The sequence below is a fragment of the Peromyscus californicus genome, unplaced genomic scaffold (genome assembly GCF_007827085.1).
Source record: "Peromyscus californicus insignis strain IS unplaced genomic scaffold, ASM782708v3 Scaffold_24__1_contigs__length_46423439, whole genome shotgun sequence".
NCBI classification, from domain to species: Eukaryota; Metazoa; Chordata; class Mammalia; order Rodentia; family Cricetidae; genus Peromyscus; species Peromyscus californicus.
In genome coordinates, this window is record NW_026294535.1 from 38,238,394 (window position 1) to 38,256,211 (window position 17,818).

Consider the following 17,818-nt stretch of genomic DNA (forward strand, 5'->3'; position numbering starts at 1 on the left):
CGCCTGGTACCATGCACTTTCCTTCTCTCGACCTCCCTCAGAGCTGACAGTCTTCCTGGCGCTCAATACACAGCTACAGCTGTATTCTTAGGTGTATAATATTTTGAGGCTATGACTTAAAGAATGCTACCAGACAGCATGAGTCTCTACTGTAAGAAACACAAGATGCAGCATTTTTTTTCCATCTGAAGATATATCCTGGCACTTTGGGACTCTGAAGTTTGGTGATGGGTTAATCCCTGTATCTCATAGGGGACCTGAGTTCTCAGCACCCACATAGCGTAGCTCACAACCACCTGTGACTCCAGCTCCAGGAGAGCCAACGCCTCTGGCTTCCATGGGCACCTACGATGTCTCCATCTCCCACACCCTGGAGCATATAACATCATCAAGGTTTCCAGCATGCTAGCCATTTCTTGTTTAGCGTGTGTGTTCATCCTCATTAAATGTAATCGGCAAATCAATGTTCTGTAAGACGCACAAAAGTCTACATCTGAGCCGGGCGGTGGTGGCGCACGCCTTTAATCCCAGCACTCGGGAGGCAGAGCCAGGCGGATCTCTGTGAGTTCGAGGCCAGCCTGGTCTACAAAGTGAGTTCCAGGAAAGGCGCAAAGCTACACAGGGAAACCCTGTCTCAAAAAAACTAAAAAAAAAAAAAAGTCTACATCTGGTTAGACCATGTTGTGACACACGGTGGCACACTGTTACACGTGGGATCATTTACATCACCTTGAAACCAAGCTGTAAATATATTTTGCTATGAATTTCTCACAAACTGGGACTACTTCGAATCTGTTGTTTTCTGATTGAGTTAGAAAAGAATTTATATTTCCTCCAGCAGAGATGCTACTTTGCTGCAGTTACCTAACCATTGGCTGAGATCCTGAGAGACCATAATCATCTCCACGGTCCTTTCTGCTGAGGCCAGACTGCCTCCTCCAGTGGAGCTGTGCTGGGGGATGCCACAGCTTGTCGGTTTCATTAATCTTCCCAGAGAGGGGGCTGGAGAGATGGCTCAGAGGTTAAGAGCATTGGCTGTTCTTCCAGAGGACCCGAGTTCAATAGCCAGCAACCACGTGGTGGCCCACGACCGTCTATAGTGGGATCTGTGGCCTTCTTCTGGCGTAAAGTCATACATGCAGATAGATCACTCATATACATAAAAAAATTTAATTAATTTTTTAAAAAACTGTCAACTTTAAAAAAGAGAAGAAAGAGGAGCTGGAGAGATGGCTCAGTGGTTGAGAGTACTGACTGCTCTTCCAGAGGACCTGGGTTCAATTCCCAGCACCCACATGGCAGCTCACAACTGTCTGTAACTCCAGTTCCAGGGACCTGACACCCATGGCAAACACCAATGCACACTAAAAAAAAAAATAATTTTTTTTTTAAAAAGAAAGAAAAGGGAAAAAAGAAAAACATTTTAGCTGGTGAGGCGGGTGATGGTGGTGGTGGTGCACATCTTTAATCCCCCTTTAATCCCAGCACTCAGGAGGCAGAGCAGGCGGATCTCTGTGAGTTCAAGGCCAGCCTGGTCTACAGAGCGAGATCTAGGACAGGCTCCAAAACTACACGGAGAAACCACGTCTGGAAAAAAACAAACAAACAAACAAAAATCTTTCCAAAGAAACAGGTTTTGATCCTTTCATCTTTCTCTGGTTTTTCTCTACTCCTTATTTCATTAATTTCTGTTATTAATCTTCTAAAAGTGATTTTTGCCATTTGCATTTATGTGCACATATCTCTGTGTGAGGGTGCACATGTGTGAGTGGGTACCTGAAGAGGCCAGGAGATGATGCCAGAATCCCTGGAACTGGAGATTGTGAGCCCAACTTAGGTGCTGGGAACCGAACCCAGGTCCTCTGCAAGAGCAGTTAGTGTCCTTAACCACTCGGCCATCGTCTCTCCAGCCTGACATCTTACTTTGAAGCAAACTGAGCTTGAAGACATACTTTATGTTTTTGAACCTGCATCACTGAAAGCATATGTGGATAATCTCAGCTGGACTGCTGCTCAAAGCCTGAAAGCTTAACCAGCCAAATGCTTCTAGTTTCTGGTCCTCACGCCTTATATACCTTTCTGTTTTTGCCATCACTCCCTGGGATTAAAGGCTCACTTCTTGGGATTAAAGGTGTGTGTCACCATGCCTGGCTGAACCTCATGGAGACGGTACTGTGTGGTGGTATTGTGTTCTCCAAAATATTGTGCACCCTAATAAACTTATCTGGGGTCAGGGACAGAACAGCCACTAGATACAAAGGCTAGAAAATGGTGGCACACACACCTTTAATCCTAGCATTCCAGAGGTACAAATCCCTCTGGATCTCTGTGAGTTCAAGACCACCTTGGAAACAGCCAGGCATGGTGACACACACCTTTAATCCCAAGAAGTGAGCCTTTAATCCCAGGGAGTGATGGCAAAAACAGAAAGGTATATAAGGCGTGAGGACCAGAAACTAGAAGCATTTGGCTGGTTAAGCTTTCAGGCTTTGAGCAGCAGTCCAGCTGAGATTCATTCTAGATGAGGACTCAGAGGCTTCCAGTCTGAGGAAACAGGATCAGCTGAGGAACTGGCGAGGTGAGGAAGCTGTGGCTTGTTCTGCTTCTCTGATCTTCCAGCGTTCACCCCAATAACTGGCCTCAGGTTTGATTTTATTAATAAGAAATTTTAAGATTCCTGCTACAGTCCTGCATGGAGGTTGACATAAAAAATAAAAAAATAGCCGGGCGGTGGTGGCGCACGCCTTTAATCCCAGCACTCGGGAGGCAGAGCCAGGTGGATCTCTGTGAGTTCAAGGCCAGCCTGGTCTCCAAATCGAGTTCCAGGAAAGGCGCAAAGCTACACAGAGAAACCCTGTCTCGAAAAACCAAAAAAAAAAAAAAAAATAAAAAAATAAAAAAATAATAAAAATAAAGAAAGAAAACTTCTCCAGCGGTCTCGTCTGAGCAGCACTGGCCACAGAGAGTGCTTTTCATCACGGCTGACCCTGTAATGGCTGGAAACTCTGGCAGGAGTTAAATCTGCATGCTCAAAGCCATGCTGCTAAAGCAGGGGGCTAGGCATCACAGGGGCCAGGGGAACTCATGCGGAGTCACCTGCTGGTTTTCCTGGATCGGTAAGCATGTTTCTTCTGCTGCTTCTGCCCCTTTCTCCTTCAACATTTTTTTTTTTTACTATGATCCATCTATTAATGGATCCTTAATTAGTTAATTCATTTGCCAGGCTGGCTTCAGACTAGCATAGTAGCTGAAAATGACCTTAAACTTCAGGCCCTCCTACCTCCTAAGTGCTGGGGCTACAGGGGGATGGCCTGTGTGTGACACCAGGTCCAGTTTATACAGTCCTGGGATTGAACATGGAGCTGAGGATGTGCTGGGACATTGATTTCTTCTTCCTTCTGTACTGCCTGCCACTGACACCATGGTGCTGAACACCTGGGTGAGAGTGAACACTCTTGTTACAACCTAGAAGCTAACATATAGCCTTTTACAGTGAAGCAGGTGGTTAGCTGGAAGTCTTTTTTTCCCCCTTAGCCCAGGTTAGCCTTAAATGTGTGATCCTCTTACCCCAGCTTCCCAAGAGCTGGAATTACAGGTATTTGCCACCAAGCCTGAGGGGAAAATGTCTCTGATTATTCTGCATGGGGTTGAGCTTCTAGAATCTTATTTTCTCCAAAATTAGACATTTTGAACTTTCCTAACTCCTGTTTTATGAGTGGTGGACTACATCGTTGTGTCTTTCTCTCTCTTTTAAAAGATTTAGCCGGGCGGTGGTGGCGCACGCCTTTAATCCCAGCACTCGGGAGGCAGAGGCCGGCGGATCTCTGTGAGTTCGAGGCCAGCCTGGGCTACCAAGTGAGTTCCAGGAAAGGCGCAAAGCTACACAGAGAAACCCTGTCTCAAAAAACCAAAAAAAAAAAAAAAGATTTATTTATTATGTATACAATATTCTGTCTGCATGTATGCTTGCACTCCAGAAGATCTCATTACAGATGGTTGTGAGCCACCATGTGGGTGCTGGGAATCGAACTCAGGACCTCTGAAAGAGCAGCCAGTGCTCTTAACCTCTGAGCCATCTCTCCAGCCTCTTGTTGTGTCTCATAGATCACAGAGATCTCGTACATTCTTATTGTCATCTCGGCTTTATTCTGGATATTTTCTATTGCTATGTTTTCAAGTTCACTTCCCTCCCATTATTTAATCTGTTAATTCAGACCGTGAATTATTTTGGGTGTCGTGCTAGTAAGTTACATTAAAAAAAAAAATCCCCTTGTTTTCATTAGGTTCATATGTTCCTGTGAAAAACAAACCAAAAACTTGAACAGTTATATTAGGTGCTCAGGGCCCTCGCCTATTGCCCTTTTCATCTCTGCCACTTGTTTCCAAGGTAACCGTTTCCTCCTGGTTGTGAGTCACGAGCCAGGTCTTCTGCTTTGAGACCTCTGTAGTAAGTTTTACTGAATGTAAAACATCATAAATTTCATATGATTACCTAGTTTTTGTAGTCGTAAGATTTTGGGGTTCTGGAAGGTAAGTGAGGTCTTTTGATTTCCCCAGGAACTGGGCAAGCATAGTAACATACATGCAGGCAAACACTCATACACATAAATCTTTAATATATATATAAAGATATTAAGTCCAATACATAAGCGAATGACAGAGTACTTTCTGTCCTGCATGAAACAAATACTCATTTGGTATATTGCACACTCATCTCACAGGAAGCCCAAACAGCAATTTAACTTTTCAGCCAACTGAAAGTATTTATCTGAGGCCTTATTCAACAAAGCAAGAGATTTGTTGCAATGGACCGTGCACATTCTAAAGGCTTCCAGGAAGGCTTGCAGAAACTCACCCAAGAGGCCTGGCCAGAATGACTCAGCAAGCAAAAAAACACTTCCAGCCAAGCCTGTGGACCTGAGTTCGATCCCCTGGCCTCACTCAATAGAAGGAAAGCCCTAACTCCAGCAAGTTGTTCTCTGACCTACACCTACACACACACACACACCACACACACACAGGCCGCGGAATTTATAGATGAGCACACAAAATACACAAAAATAAATTCCTATTAAAATGTAATTAACTTTTAAAACCTCCACCAAGAACTATTCTGCGTCAAGTTGTTAAGATATCCCTACACTGAAACTACACGCCGCCTGAGCCAAGTCGAATTAGCAACAGCTGAGCCCAATGAGAACTTCCATCACGAAAGGCGGAGCTGTGCATTGACCCCAGGAAGGAACCCGGACTTTGGCCACCAGCTGATCTGTGCACACTGCAGCAGATGCCTTCCTTCTCTCCGGGAGAGGGGGGCGAGCCGACAGTCTCCCCCCCCCCCTCTCCGATTCCATCCCCTAGTCCTCTGCTGTCCTTCCTCCCGCACCAGGAACAGCCCTGATCAGGGGCGCTCCGCGGGGCAGCGGCGCAGCTGGGTCCAGCTCCCCAGCACCGGGGCTCTCCAGACCCCGCCCCCGGCCGCCCGTCACGTGACGGCGCGCCCCGCCCCCTGCCCCCGGCTCACGTGATCTCGCCTAGGGAGGGAGAGAGAGAGTGAGAAAGCTTGACCCGGCGGGCCGGCCTTGCTCGCACTCGGTACCTGTCGGGAGCTCTCGGTCCCCCGCGGAGCGCCGCGGCCATGCGGCTGGTGTGCGCAGCCCGGGCCGGGCCGGGCGGTTTGCCCGCGCTGCTGCTGCTGCTGCCGCCGCTGCTGCTGCCGCTGCTGAGCTCCTGCCCGGGGCTCGTCGGGGCGGCTCGCAGGCCCAACGTGCTGCTGCTGCTCACCGACGACCAAGACGCGGAGCTCGGCGGCATGGTAACGCCTCTCCACGCCCCCCCCCCAACTCCCGGACCTCCCCCCCCCCTTTGCTAGCCGCTTTGGCCGTGGGTGGGTGGGTGGGTGGGTGGGTGTGAGCGCGCGGTCACTGCGGGGGTCCCCCTCGGTGAGCATGGACGGGCCCGAAGGACTCGGGGTTCCCCTCCTGGGCTCACCCCCGCCGAGGCACGCGCCGTGCGCACGGTGTCTGTCTAGTCTGGACCTTCCTGCTGCAGCGTCCACCCCGGGGCAAACCTGTGGAGGAGGCCGGGGAGGGAGGGATTCGGGGGATCCGAGGCCACGTCAGCCCCCTTCACGAAGGACCCGGGACGTCGGCATCTGTGCTTCTGGGATGGCTCTAAGTGAGGAGGGGAGCCGAAGGGGTGTGTAGGCAGTGGGGCTGTGGAGAGGGTGTGCTTTGCTTAAGAAGCATTAAGAAAAAAAAAAAAATCAGCTTAATTGAACACCTGGCCGGGGCACCCCTGTCAGGGCTCCACTTTCTAATGGGTGTTGTCACAAGACTTCACTTCCTTCCCAGAGTCAACTTCTGCTCTTTCGAGGTTCTGGAATTTAACCTTTGGGAGCATGCATACACACACACACACACACACACACACACACACACACACACACACACACACACACACACACACACACACACCCCGGAGTCACATCTTCACTTTCGAGGTTCTGGAATTTAACCTTTGGGAGCATGCATCCACACCAACACACACACACACCCGCCTAACCTTTGGGAGCATCCACACACACACCCGCCGGAGTCACATCTTCACTTTTGAGGTTCTGGAATTTAACCTTTGGGATCATCCACACCAACACACACACACACACACACACACACACACACACACACACACACACACACACACACACACACACACACACGCCCCAGCCCGTCCAGCAAGGGCTTGCCCAAGTCCCTGAAGCAGGAGGCAGATTAAGACGAAATCTGCACTGGTCTTCCGTCCTGGGTCAGCATTGCTCTCATTTTAGAAAAAGAAAAAGTGTTTCCCTCGCCTTTCAGTTCTCCTTTTCTCCCAGCTGACAGCTGGAGCTGTGAAACCTCTCCAAGCAGCCGGGTCCTGCCTTTTCCTGTGTGGTAATACCCTAGCTCAGTGCCCTTCATAGTGGCTGGTCCCAGCCGGTCAGTGAGTTGTGAAATCCGTTTAGGGAGTGACTGCCAGCATTTTTGGCTTTCCGTGTGTCCCGTGGGGTATTGGTAGCAGAGCCATGTGTTTCTGGGCCGTGGAGGAGTGTATGTGTGCTTTGTGATCAGTGGAGTGTCTTTCCTCGACGGTGTTTCAGGTGTTTTCATGTCCAGTCCCACAGCCTCTTTTCCTCCACACAGGTCCCGTGCCTTGTTGCTTTTGCATGCTAAGCCAGTGCGCTCCCTCTGAGCTAACCCCCACTCCCTGTACCAAAAGTCATGACTTAATTTCCCTCTTAGGTTTAGGATTTACTATTACTCTACTTCCCAGAGCTTTCTTCTCTTTATTTCCTTTTTCTTTGGTTTTTTTTTTTTTTTTTTTTTGGAGACAGGGTCTCACTATGTAGCCCTGGCTAGCCTTGAACTCACAGAGATCCATCTTCTGTCTCCCAAGTGCTGGGATTTCAAAGCTTTAAAAAAAAAAAAAAGCTGCCTCGACCAGTGAGTAAATTACTCAACAGGTCATGCCCTAAGCAAATCCACTAGTTAGGTGTTCTCAGGTCAGCGACTTTCACTCGGCATGGCTGTTGGCTGTGTATGGTCGAGGTATTATTTGCCTCTATAACTTCTTTTTTCTTTCTATTTGCTTCTTTATACCGGCCGGCTCTGTGTTTGGGAGGGAGGGGTGGGGAGTGTATGTACACATGCCACAGTGGCCTGAAAGTGGTGGAGGTTATAGGAAAATTTCTCTACTTCCCCGGGTGGGTCCTGGAAATGGAACTCAAGTCCTCAGGCTTGGCAGCAGATTTCTTTGTACTCCACACAAGTCGTCTCGCTAGCCCCAGGTTCGTTCTTAAAAATAAGTATTTATACTGGCCTGAGAAACCAGAACAAATGGAGGGGAACAAGTTAAGCTTAAAGCTTCCAGTGCTTAGACTGTCGACAACCTGAGTTTGGCTCCCCGAATCCCGCAAGCGCCAGGTCACCGGCACCCATGCTATATAGGTGCATGGTGTTGGTTTTCAAGCGGCAGCCCCTTCCAGAGTCATGACACCCATTGTCAGACAGGATGACAAGGTGGGAGCCGAGGCGGTAATGATGTTCGAGACCCTCCTTGGTGCCAGGCAGAGTGTGAGGTGTCTTACGGCTGTGTTTCTAACATCACCGAAGCTCTGGGGACAACAGTTTTATTTGCTTTGCTAGAACACTGCGGTAACCCTGTCTTGCCTCATGTCGCCTGGAATACCCACACCCACATAGGTACTTTGTACTGTGATCTGACTCTTCAGTGGCATTCTGGAGTGTTGTGGGGGGGGGGGAGTGTCACCCGTATTCCTTACTTTATGTGTAAAGCTTTATGTAAAGTGTCTTCACCACAGGGAGGAATTGTGTTTCAGATTGCTGTAATAGTTGGCACAGTAAGCCGTTGGGACCCCACACTCGCACACCTAGCTCACAACCAGCACACCCACGAGGGCGCAGATCAAAGGTTGATATCACAAGGTTTTCATTTATTGTCAATTTTTTTTTCCTTTTTTCAAGGCAGTCCATGTCCTAGTTAAGGACACTATTGCTGTGATGAAACACCACAACCAAAAGCAACTCGAGGAGGAAAGCGTTTATTTGTCATATGTCCATGGTCACAGTCCGTCAAGGGAGGCCAAGGCGGGAACTCAAGCAGGGCAGGATCCTGGAGGAGAGCGTTGATGCAGAGGCCATGGAGGGGTGCTGCTTACTGGCTTGCTCCCTCTGGCTTGCTCAGCCTGCTTTCTTGTAGAACCCAGGACCACCTGTCCAGGGATGGTACCACCCAGCATGGGCCCCCCCCTCCCCGTCAATCACTAATGAAGAAAATGCCCCACAGGCTTGGCTACAGCCTGCTCTTATAGAGGCGTTTTCTTAATTGAAGTTCCCGCCTCTCAGATGACTTTAGCTTGTGTCAAGTTGACATGTAACTATCCAGCACAGTCCAGGATGACTCGTTAGCGATGTAGCTGAAGATGTGCTTGAACTCCTGATCCTCCTGCTTCTACTTCCCAAGAGCTGGGATTACAGGCACACACCACGCTTTTTTAAAAATATATATGGGTGCTTTGCCCATGTGTATGCATGTACAGCCATGTGTGAATGCCTGGTGCCTGCAGAGGCCAGAAGAAGGTGTCATTTGTGCTGGGATAGGAGTTAGAGATGGTTGTGAGCTGCCATGTAGGTGCTGGGAATCGAACCTGGGTCCTTTGGAAGAGCAGCCCGTGCTCTTTTCTACTGAGCCATCTCTCCAGCCCCTGTCAGTTATCATTAATTCCATCTTCTCTGTAGTCATATCATCGTCCACATTTAACATCTCACACTGTTTGTCCCCCATATCATCTGTGGGACTCGGCTTTGATTAGTTTTCCCAGGGTATGGTGTTCACAAAAGCACGGGTTGTCCTTTACATCGTTTACTCTAGGGAAAGGGGGCGCTTGGTCAGGAGCCACGCGGAAATGTAGGGAAAGAGTAAATATGACGTGCATTGCCTAAAGCAGGATGACTTCCATGGTTCAAAGGAACGTCAGCCATTGGATTATCAGAGTCATCGGAACGTTAGGCACACTGACACGCAGGATCAGGAGAGTGCAGGGCGCCTTTGGTGTTCGTGAAAGGGAATTTGCTTAGGATGATAAGGAAAGTTGCACACTGGCTCCTGAGAGTCAGAGTGGCTGTTTCTTAATACCATCACGTGGTCTCCACCTGACCAGCCTCTGTCACTTTGGATTAACATGGACACGTATTTTCAGTAGAGCGCGACCTCTTGCTTGGGACTTGTTCAGCCACAGCAAAGATGATTAATGTAAACTTCTGATTGGAAGTTCCTGAGAAGCCCTGTGCGTCACCTTGCCACGCCACTCCTCTCGTCTATCTCTTGAGCTGTTTCCACACTGGCTCCTTCTTGTCTCCGTTGGGCTATTTGCCTGGCCCAGCCTGACCTTAGCCAGGGCTGTGGGGCCCTCAGCAAGGTTCCCGCCTTTAAGGGCCTTCCTGGTTGACCTGCTCCGTTCTCTTGGTGGCACCTGCCACTGCCCGAGGTTGTTCGGGTCCTAACACAGTATGGTCAGGGCAAGACTTTGCTTTCTCCCGGCCTTTGCCTAGATCAGTGTGTGGTACCATTTGATGACTAGATTCCCTCTCAGTTCCAGGTCTTCCTCTAGGTCAGTAGTTCTCAACCTCCCCAACGCTGCGACCCTTTACTACAGTTCCTCATGGTGTAGGGACATCCACAAAATGATTTTTGTTGCTACTTCATAACTGTAATATTGCTACTGCTATGAATCGTAATGTCAATATCTGAGATGCAGGATTCTGATATGTGACCCCCCAAAGGGGTCACGACCCACAGGTTGAGATCTACTTCTGGCGTCATCAAACCTGACTTTAAGGAGTTGAAATTGTGCTTTGGAGACTCCAGGCAGCTTGGGCTTAGGTTATGAATTGTTGAAAGTGAGTCTTTTGTTAGCCTGGGTTTATATTTGGAGGCTCAGTCTTTACAGAATTACTGTGCCAGCTGTACTAAGATCGTGTTTAGTCTGTTCTTGGGGTTCACAGGTATTTGGAATCACATGGACCTCCTCAAGAGCCTCCTTGTCTGTGGTAGTTTTTGCTGTCTAGGAAGTGAACAAACAGTGCACCTTTATTGATAGTTAAATAACTGCCTTCATACGTATGTCCTCTGGGATGCAGTTAACTTTCCCCTGTACTTTAAAAATCGGAGGTTTTGAACAAAAGATGAAAAACAGGAATATAAACAGTAATGGGACTGGATATGGAGCTCAGTGGGAGTGCTCGCCTGGGTGCACAAGGCCCTGGGTTCAATCCCTGACCCCGAAGTAATAGTGTTCATGATTGACAGGGTCGTGGGCGGCCATGTAGTTCAGGTGTGACTGTGTGTAGTCAGTAGAATCCTCACTGGGTCGGGTTCCGACATTGGGTGTGTAAGATTGGAAGCAGTCCATGAGCCTTGACACCTTGTCTGGTTTCCAGCATTTCAACATTTCATCTGAGTGTTGCCGTACTTCCCCATTAATGATCACAAGCTCCCTTTCAGGTCATTTCGGACCTCGGGGTTATTGGCAATAATACGAGAGCACTGTGATTTTATTACCTGCAGTCAGCGTGGATGGAACAGTGCTAGGAGCTGAGAACTTTTGCTTCCTGCTTGCACAGGGTTCACCTGACTGTAACCAGACCTGTTTGGTTCATCTACAGAATCCTTGTTCTGTTTGCTTTGTGTCAGAGCTGGTCATTTGGAAATAAATGTTTAAGATAAAACAAAAGGGCTGGAGAGATGGCTGAACGGTTGAGAGCACTTGTTGCTCTTGGAGAGCACCGGATTTGGTTCCCAGCACCCACACAGCCACTAAGAACTGTCTCTGTGTCCATATCCAGAGGATCCAATACCCTCCTCTGGCCTCTGTAGGCCCTGCATTGAGTGCACGTGGTGCCCAGACATACGCAAGCAGGCAGAACATCCACACACATTAAATAAATCTCAGGTGTAACGAAACGCAAGCGTTGGTGTGTATATTTTATTTTATCAAACATTGTTTAACAAGGAATTGTTTACTTTGTAGACGCCGCTGAAGAAAACCAAGGCCCTCATTGGAGAGAAGGGGATGACTTTCTCTAGTGCCGTAAGTTTAGAAGGCAATGTGACGTTGTTAGATTTTATATCACGTTCTGGGAAGAAACACTCATGCTGGCATTCTAGTGTGTACATGTGTGGAAGGAGTTTTGCTTTTGTTTTTCAGTGAGAGTTTTGTTAATTCTTTTCATTGAAATGACAAATCAATTGCTGGTTTGTTTTGGGAGAAGTGGGTTGTTTGTTGTTTATTTTGAGATAGGGTCTCACTATGTAGCTCTGGCTGTCCTGGAACTCACTTTGTAGACCAGGCTGGTCTTGAACTCACAGAGATCCGCCTGCCCCTGCCTCCTAAATGCTGGGATTAAAGGCGTGTGCTAATACACCGAACTAACTGCTGGTATTCTAGTCTGTTTACATAACTAAGGAGTTTTATTGAGATCCTTGCTGTTTGAGGGTTGAAACTAGATTGTACGAACCAAAAACATTTATGCTGTGCAGATGGTTACAGAGTAAAAGTTCCATGAGCTCTGTTAGCTCATGTAAAGGCACTGAAAACGCACTTACAACGTGTATGGAGTCAGAGACCCAACATAAATCTAACTGTTCATATTGAAGAACCTTACAGAAAACTCTGTAAGTGATGGGATGGTGGCTTCGTACCAAGAAATGCCCTGAACAGTAGCACAGTGTTGTGCTTGGGTTTAAGCACAGACTCTGCAGCCAGATTGCCCTACTTTTGAATATTTATTTTTTTACTCATTTGCCTGTGTTTTGGTTTTTGGTTTCCCTATTTAAATGAAGTCAGTACGGTCCACCTCACAGTTATCATTTGCTGTATGAATTGGCACATGTGAGGCGTGTGTCAGTGTAGGCTCCTGTAAGTTCTACATGATTTGGGTGTGTGTCTACAGAAGGAGTGATTGGAGAGAGGAAAAGCAGATGTCCGTCACTGCAGGTGTGTGACAGCGCCCTTACTAAAAATGAGTATTTCCCACAAGTAGCAAGTATTATGCTGAAGATGAAAGACTCGGCATAATTAGGGATAAGACAAGGCTTTGATAGCAATCACTTAAGGTTCTGGACCGTCATTAATGTAAGTCTTCAGAAGCGGATGAAACTATGGGAAAATGACAAATTATTTCCACTCTTTTTATTTTATTTTATTTTTAAACCTGGAAAACTCAGTTCATATAACACCTTAAAAATGAACCCAGGGTGGTGGTGCGTGACTTTAATCCCAGCACTCAGGAGGCAGAGACTGGCAGATCTCTGTGAGTGTGAGTTCCAGGCCAGCCCAGGTTACATAGTGAGATTTTTTTCAGGGGGAAAAAAATTGAACAAAAAAGTTCCATTCCTAATAATAGCTGCAGAAAATTCACTCCAGGAATAACAGGTAGTAGCCAGAAATGGTTAAGATTTATACAGACAACCCAGACACCGTGGCACAAACCTTTAATCCCAGCACTCAGGAAGCAGGGGTAGGCAGATCAAGCAGGTGTGTTTGAGGCCAGCCTGGTCTAGGTAGTTCCAGGACAGCCAGAACTACATAGTCAGACCCTGTCTTTAAAAAAAAACAAAAACCAACAACAACAAAAAACAAAACAAAACAAAAAAATAGAAAATGGTACAAATAAAGTTATAATACATTTTGGAAAAAAATGTTTGATATGTTGCTAGGTACATCATTTTCTATGTGAAGACATTATTATAAAATATATTTCTAATTAAAAGTCTTAATACTTTTTTTTTCAAAATCCAAATAAATGATTTTAATTATTATCTAGAATGATGATTAGGTAAGGACAGTCAATACAGTGTTTTTGTTGGGGGTGGGAGGTTGATACCAGGGCTTTAGGTGTGCTGTACACATACATGCTCAGCCACTGAGTTACGCACGCAGGCCCAAGGTTGGTTGGTTTCTGTCCATACCAGAGATCAAACCCATAAAGGCGATGTTTTTAAAGAAAGGACCTAACCCAGTACTAAAATGAAGTAGAGAAATTCAGTAACAATTCCATACTGACCATAAAAGGTCAAAATAAATCAATCAATAAAAGGGAAGTGTTCTAGTTTCTCTTCTGCTGCTGTGGTAGAATACGCTGACCAAAAGCAGCTTCGGGCTAGAAAGGTCTTACGTGACATCCGCTTCTGGTCACGGTTCATAATTGAGGCAAGTGAAGGAACTCAGGCAGGAGCTTAAAACAGGAACCATGGAGGAAGACCGCGTGCTGGCCTTGCTGCTTTGCAAGCCCATGCTAAACTGGCTCTCATTTGTTTTGTTTTTCAGGGTTCCTCCGTGTAGCTCTGCTTGTCCTAGAACTCAGTCTGTAGCCCAGGCTGGTCCTGAACTCAGAGATCCACCCTCCTCTGCCTCCTGAGTACTGGGATTAACGGTGTGCGCCACCGTGACCAGCTTTTCCAGCTTTCTCATACAACCCGGTACCAACTGCCCAGGGAATGGTGTCACCCACAGTGGGGTGGAGCCTCCTGTGTCCATTAACAATCAGAACAGTCTCTGATCTGGACATCTCGGCTGAAGCTGTCTTCTGGGGTGACACTAGGCTGGGTCAAGTGGCAGTTAAAGCTAACATGGACTGGAAAAAGGACGGTCAGTGTAGACATGACTGAAGGCAGGGCTGGAGAGAGGGTCTGCACTTAAAGCTGCTCGCTGCACTGAAACGGAGTGCATCAGCCATGTAGCAAGCCGGTGGCCCACTGTGAGGAACCTGACACTCTCTCCTGGCTTCCGTGTGTGTACCCACACACAAATGACGGACACTCGTGAACACACATACATAGGCGTACACATACATAACTAAAATCTTGGGGCTGGAGAGATGGCTCAGCGGTTAAGAGCACTGAGTGCTCTTCTAGAGGTCCTGAGTTCAGTTCCCAGCACCAACTTGACATCTCACAACTCTCTGTAACTCTAGTTCCAGAGGATCCAACACCCTCACACAGATGTACATGCCGGCAAAACTCAATGCATATACAATAAAAATAAAAAATAACTAAAATCTTTTTAAGGCAAAAACTTGAAAAAAAATTACAAACACATCTGATTGCACGCCTTTAATCCCAGCACTCGGGAGGCAGAGCCAGGCGGATCTCTGTGAGTTCGAGGCCAGCCTGGGCTACCAAGTGAGTTCCAGGAAAGGCGCAAAGCTACACAGAGAGACCCTGTCTTGAAAAACCAAAAAAAAAAAAAAAAAAAAAAAAGGCAAAGTTGGTGTTCATATGGAGACAGTCCCTCTCCCAAGTGTTTTCAAATGCCAGTCAGAACTGGAGGGGTAGCTCAGCGGGAGAGCATAGGCTTAGCATGTGCTAGGTCTGGACTTTTATGTCCTAGCACCGAAGGGGAGAAAGTAGGTTAAATCCAACCTGAAAGGCAGAAAAAGAACAGCAAAAACAAATGAAGTACTTAGAGGGGTCGATAGTGCTGGCATGGATTTCAGAGGATCGGTTTTTATGTTCGCATATAAAATAATGGCTTTAATGATGGCGTGTGTGCGTGCACGTACGTGCGCATGCGCGTGTGGTTATACTTTTGCTTTTGTGTTCCTTCCCCATCTTCTGCTTCCCTCTTGTCCCCTCCTCCCCCCAGCAGTCCCTCCTCCTGCTTTCATGTAACCTGTATCCCATATACCACCCCCACCTTGACCCCCACCTCCTCCACCCCGCTCACGGTCCCTTGTCTCAGGGCGCAGGTCATTCACTGTTGTTTCTTTTCAATCGACTCCGCTGTTTGTGATGAATGACTTTCAGGCCGCCCTGGGGTGTGCCCTGTGTAAAGGAGGGGCTCTGCTCCGTGAGAGACTGGAATGGAAGTGAAAGCGTGGGGTGCTGTCCTTTCCGTGGGGTGCTGTCCTTTTCGCTCTCGGTGACTGGCGACTCTCTCCTCCGTCCCCCGCAGTACGTGCCCAGCGCGCTCTGCTGCCCCAGCAGAGCCAGCATCCTGACGGGAAAGTACCCGCACAATCACCACGTCGTGAACAACACTCTGGAGGGCAACTGTAGCAGCAGGTCCTGGCAGAAGATCCAAGAGCCGAGCACCTTCCCCGCCATCCTGAGGTCGGCGTGCGGCTATCAGACCTTCTTCGCTGGGAAGTATCTAAATGAGGTGTGTGGGATGATCTTTGCCTCTCCTGGGACGGCATTTAAAATGTGACTTGATCGGTTTCCTGATGATTATTTTTCTCACTGGTATCGAGTCATGCTGTTAAAGGATTTTGGCTCGATGCAGCTTTTTGCTGATCTGCCCCTTAACTGGACAAACACATGTGCTTGGATTCTGTAGTTAGTTTCCTTCTACACAGCTCCCAGGAGCATTTCTTTACAAATTGTCCTGAGCGCTGTCCCATCTGCCCCCCCACACACACACACACCTGCTCCGCTGCATTCACCCGGGGTCCTAGTCTTGTGGCTGTCACGGTCAGTAGCTTCGTGTCCATTTCCTCTTTTTCAGCATCAAGTAGGGAACTTTTGCTCCCAGACTTCACTCAGGTTTCCTAAACATTTCTGAATTAGCACAAGTCAATGTACAAATCCTTTTTTGACCTTCGGGCTGAGAACAGAGTTAAAAGTGAGACTAGGCCAGGCAGTGGTGGCGCACGCATTTAATCCTGGCACTTGGGAGGCAGAGGCAGGCGGATCTCTGAGTTTGAGGCTAGCCTGGTCTACAGAGCGAGATCCAGGACAGGCACCAAAACTACACAGACAAACCCTGTCTTGGGGAAAAAAAAAAAAAAAAGGGAGGGAGGGAGGGAGGGAGGGGGAGAGAGAGAGAGAGAGAGAGACTGAGACACTGAGACTGAGACTGACTGAACTGGGGGAAACTGTGATAGAAGGCCAGCACCCTGTGGGCATGAGACTGGAAACATGGCCGGGTGGTTGATGAGCTGGCCTCGTGGGCCTGGACAGGGTGTTACCTCACTGGCCAGCCACCTCAAGGTTCATAGCCCTAAGTCCACCCCCTTGGCCTCAGTTTTCTTAGATGTGTGCTTAAAGGAAATGATGTATTGGAAGAGTTCGGGTTCTCTCTGGTGATGGCTAAACTGGGTGCAAGGGGAAGAGTCGATGTGCATTTTCTCACATCCTTTTCCTGTGGTGGCCAGAGGTCTTTCTATCTGGTCTGAATTTTCAGTGCCCCTTCCTCCCTGTTGTTGAGGGGATCTGTCCCCTGTGGGCTTGAAGGAAGACGAGTCAGTTTGAAAGATTACTGAGAATTAGAAAGATGCTCTGTTGTGGGGTTGGGGCAGTTCGATGGTCGTGAGGAAACTTAGGTGCTTTGCACGTTGACAGGCATTTGATGGGTGTGTAATGACAGGAACCTTTCAGGACAGAGACTGTTTTCAGAGATTGCATCCTCTAAGTGGGCAGTACTAAACTGTGTTTAGATAGGGAGCGTGTACTTATAAGTGTAAGTAGTCACTTATAATCATTTTACCAGGTAAACTGGGCTTCAAAAATAGATTTCATCAGGTCAACTGAAGTAATCATCCATCGTCTGATTCTCTTGGCTGTTACCAGCCAAGTGTCATTAGGCTGTTCAATGGTAGCCCAGCACTTGGCCCCTGAGTAGGTCCCGGGTAGCAGCCAGATGGTGAGTGTTGGGTTTTGTGAGCCACACAAGTCATAGAGCTATTGCCCAGAGCTGTCATGGCAGAGATGCAGCCATGGACTCTCATGAGTGTGTGTGCCGGGCCGTGTTCAAATACAACATCTGCATTGCAGTCTGAAGCTTGTGTAACTCAGTTCACAAGGCAGTTTCCTTTCGACTGACTGTGCGTCTCCGTGACCGACTGGCACACCGAACAGCTGGCGGGCCAGGTTTAGCAGTGACCGTCCTTACTGACCCTGCTGAAGAGATGGGTTAGGGAGCGCCTTATTCCTTCACTGCTTTGTGTGTTTGGGAAAATCCTTCTCCTGTTATGTTTCGGGGCCCGGTCAAAAGGTGTTCTCCGTCGCCTGTGTCTTCTTTCTGGGCTGGCCCTGTCTGAGGTTCTAACACCCTGCTCGGCTGTCTTTTCAGTACGGAGCCCCAGACGCAGGTGGCCTGGAGCACGTCCCTCTGGGCTGGAGTTACTGGTATGCCTTGGTAAGTGACTGTTAAAGTCAGTGACCACTGGTCACAGCCCGAGACGCAGAATGTGTATACTCCGGCTTAGCCCTGATGCCGACCTAAGCCTCGCTTTATGGAAATTATTTGTCTCCTTAA

The 17,818-nt window shown here is 48.0% G+C and overlaps 1 protein-coding gene across 1 annotated transcript in view; it reads left to right on the forward strand.

The window, feature by feature from the left end:
* Positions 1-5,542: 5,542 nt before the first annotated feature.
* Gns (glucosamine (N-acetyl)-6-sulfatase) overlaps positions 5,543-17,818 on the forward strand; it is a 38,560-nt gene continuing 26,284 nt past the window's right edge. The window contains exons 1-4 of the mRNA XM_052753473.1: positions 5,543-5,815; positions 11,591-11,650; positions 15,515-15,721; positions 17,633-17,698. Coding sequence (XP_052609433.1) covers positions 5,639-5,815; positions 11,591-11,650; positions 15,515-15,721; positions 17,633-17,698 — 510 coding nt within the window. The 5' untranslated portion in view covers positions 5,543-5,638. The remainder of the gene's footprint in view (positions 5,816-11,590; positions 11,651-15,514; positions 15,722-17,632; positions 17,699-17,818) is intronic.